This window comes from Nicotiana attenuata, chromosome 5, assembly GCF_001879085.1.
Source record: "Nicotiana attenuata strain UT chromosome 5, NIATTr2, whole genome shotgun sequence".
Taxonomy (NCBI): domain Eukaryota; kingdom Viridiplantae; phylum Streptophyta; class Magnoliopsida; order Solanales; family Solanaceae; genus Nicotiana; species Nicotiana attenuata.
In genome coordinates, this window is record NC_031993.1 from 34,307,620 (window position 1) to 34,310,258 (window position 2,639).

General features: G+C 40.5%; 1 protein-coding gene across 1 annotated transcript; it reads left to right on the forward strand.

Moving 5' to 3' along the window:
* LOC109226112 lies at positions 1,453–2,172 on the forward strand. The gene has a single exon (XM_019390915.1). It carries the CDS (start codon positions 1,453–1,455, stop codon positions 2,170–2,172), a length of 720 nt encoding a protein of 239 aa, XP_019246460.1.

Here is a 2,639-nt window from a genome sequence, read left to right on the forward strand (position 1 = left end):
ACTGGAAGCCAGCGGAACCAGGGGAGGCATTCTGCTTATATGGGACAGTAGGATTTGGGATGGTGAAGTAAGTAGCTCGGGATCTTACTCTATTTCATGTAAATTCACTGAAAAAACCCAGGACTTCACCTGGCATTTAACTAGTGTTTATGCTCCAAATGATAGAGAAGAAAGAGAAGAGGTTTGGTGGGAAGTTGGCGCAGCTAGGGGATTATTCAATGGCCCCTGGATTGTATGTGGGGATTTTAATACGATTAGATTTCCTCCGGAAAGAAAAATTGCAACAGATTCACTAGAGCAATGACTGATTTCTCTGAATTGATTGAAGACATGGGTTTAGTGGACTTACAACTGTTAGGAGGCAGATTCACTTGGAGAAAAGGAGATAGACACAACTCTGCAGCCAGACTTGACAGATTTCTGATCTTTGAAGACTGGGATGAGGGTATTAGAAACATAAAACAATCAACTCTTCATAGAGTGACTTCTGATCACACCCCATTATTGCTTCAATGTGGGAACTGGAATCAAATAAATCCTATTTCAAATTTGAAAATTGGTGGTTGCAGACAGAGGGATTCAAAGACATGGTCAAAAACTGGTGGCACTCATTTACTTGTGAAGGAAGGCCAGACTACATCTTGGCTTTCAAGTTGAAAGCCTTAAAAGATAAACTCAGAAATTGGAGCAAAACAATCCAAGGGAACCTGGAGATGCAGAAACTCAACATACTCACTCAATTGTCTGAACTAGATTAGATTCAAGATCAAAGAGACCTAAATGAGGATGAAATACTTACCAAAGCTACCTTGTCTATGGAGTTTGAGGAAATTGCTAGACAGCAAGAGGTGGCATGGAGACAGAGATCCACGACAACATGGTTGAAACAAGGGGATAGGAACACAAAGTTCTTTCATAGAACAACCAATGCACACAGAAGACAAAACAACATTGATCTTCTAGAAGTAGAAGGCCAACCTATGAGGAACCCAACTGACATCAAAAAAGAGATTGTCAAATACTACCAAAGCTTGTATGCAGAAATAGAAGAATGGAGGCCGCAAGGCAACCTCAGAGTGTGTCCCACAATCACAGCCGAAGAAAACCAAATGTTAGAGTCCATTTGAGGCTCAAGAGATATGGAATATTGCCCAAGCATGTGCTGGGGACAAAGCCCCAGGACCTGATGGATACTCCATGGCTTTCTTCACCCATTGCTGGGAGGTGGTCAACACATATGTAATAGCTGTTGTACAGAACTTCTATGATAGAGGAATCTTTGAGAAAAGCTTCAATGCAACCTACGTAGCTTTTATCCCAAAGAAGAAGGGCGCCAAAGAACTGAAAGATTTCAAACCTATCTCCCTTATAAGTAGCATCTATAAAATAATTTCAAAACTACTTACTGAGAGACTCAAGAAAGTTGTGCACAAATTGGTAAACACTTAACAAATGGCCTTTATCAAAGGGAGACAGATTATGGACGCCATTCTCATTGCCAACGAGTGTATAGATGCAAGGATAGGAAGTAAGAAACCAGGGATATTGTGCAAACTTGACATTCAGAAGACCTTTGATCATTTGAATTGGAACTTCTTACTTGGGCTCTTAGTGAAGATGGGTTTTGGAGACAGATGGGTCAACTGGATCAAGTTTTTCATAAGTACGGTAAGATTTTCTATCCTAGTAAATGGCTCACCAGTTGGCTTCTTTCCATCACAGAGAGGGCTGAGGCAGGGAGATCCTCTCTCCGCCTTCCTTTTTATCATAGGCATGGAAGGCCTTAATGACATGTTGAAAATTGCTCAAATCAACAATTGGATCAAGGGTTTCAACATATCTTACAAGGCAGCCAGCAACCTAGAAATCACACACCTCCAATATGCAGATGACACACTGGTGTTCTGTGATGCTGACAGAGAACAACTGAGGATGATGAGGGTGATATTCGTTCTATTTGAAGCTATTTCTGGGTTGCACATTAACTGGAGCAAAAGCCAATTATATCCAGTTAATGAGGTAAATGGACTCCAAAACCTGGCTAACATTCTTGGAGGAAAGATAGGGGAACTACCGACTATATATTTAGGCATGACTCGAGGAGCTAAGAGCAAGTCCAAAGGGATTTGGAATGATGTATTGGAGAAATGTGAAAAGAAACTGGTTAACTAGAAAAGTCAATACTTATCCTTGGGAGGAAGACTAATCTTGATTAATAGTGTGTTGGATGCCTTACCTACTTACGTGATGTCTCTATTCTCTTTTCCTGTCAATGTGGTGAAAAGAATAGATGCCATGAGAAGGAAATTTCTGTGGCAAGGCAACAGTGACAACAACAAAATTCATTTGGTCAAATGGGATGCTCTATCAGTCAGCAAGAAGAAAGGAGGACTAGGAATCAGGAATTTGAGAGTACAGAATCACAGCTTGATGATGAAGTGGTTATGGAGATATGGTTCCAATGAAAATTCACTTTAGAAGGAAGTAATCAAAGGGAAATATGGAGTAGAAGGCAACTGGGCAACAAAACATGTTAGTGGTACTTATGGAGTAAGCCTCTGGAAATCCATTAGAAACTTATGGCCAAAATTCAGAAGCAAGGCTAACTTCAGAATAGGTAATGGTTTGAAAACTTCTTT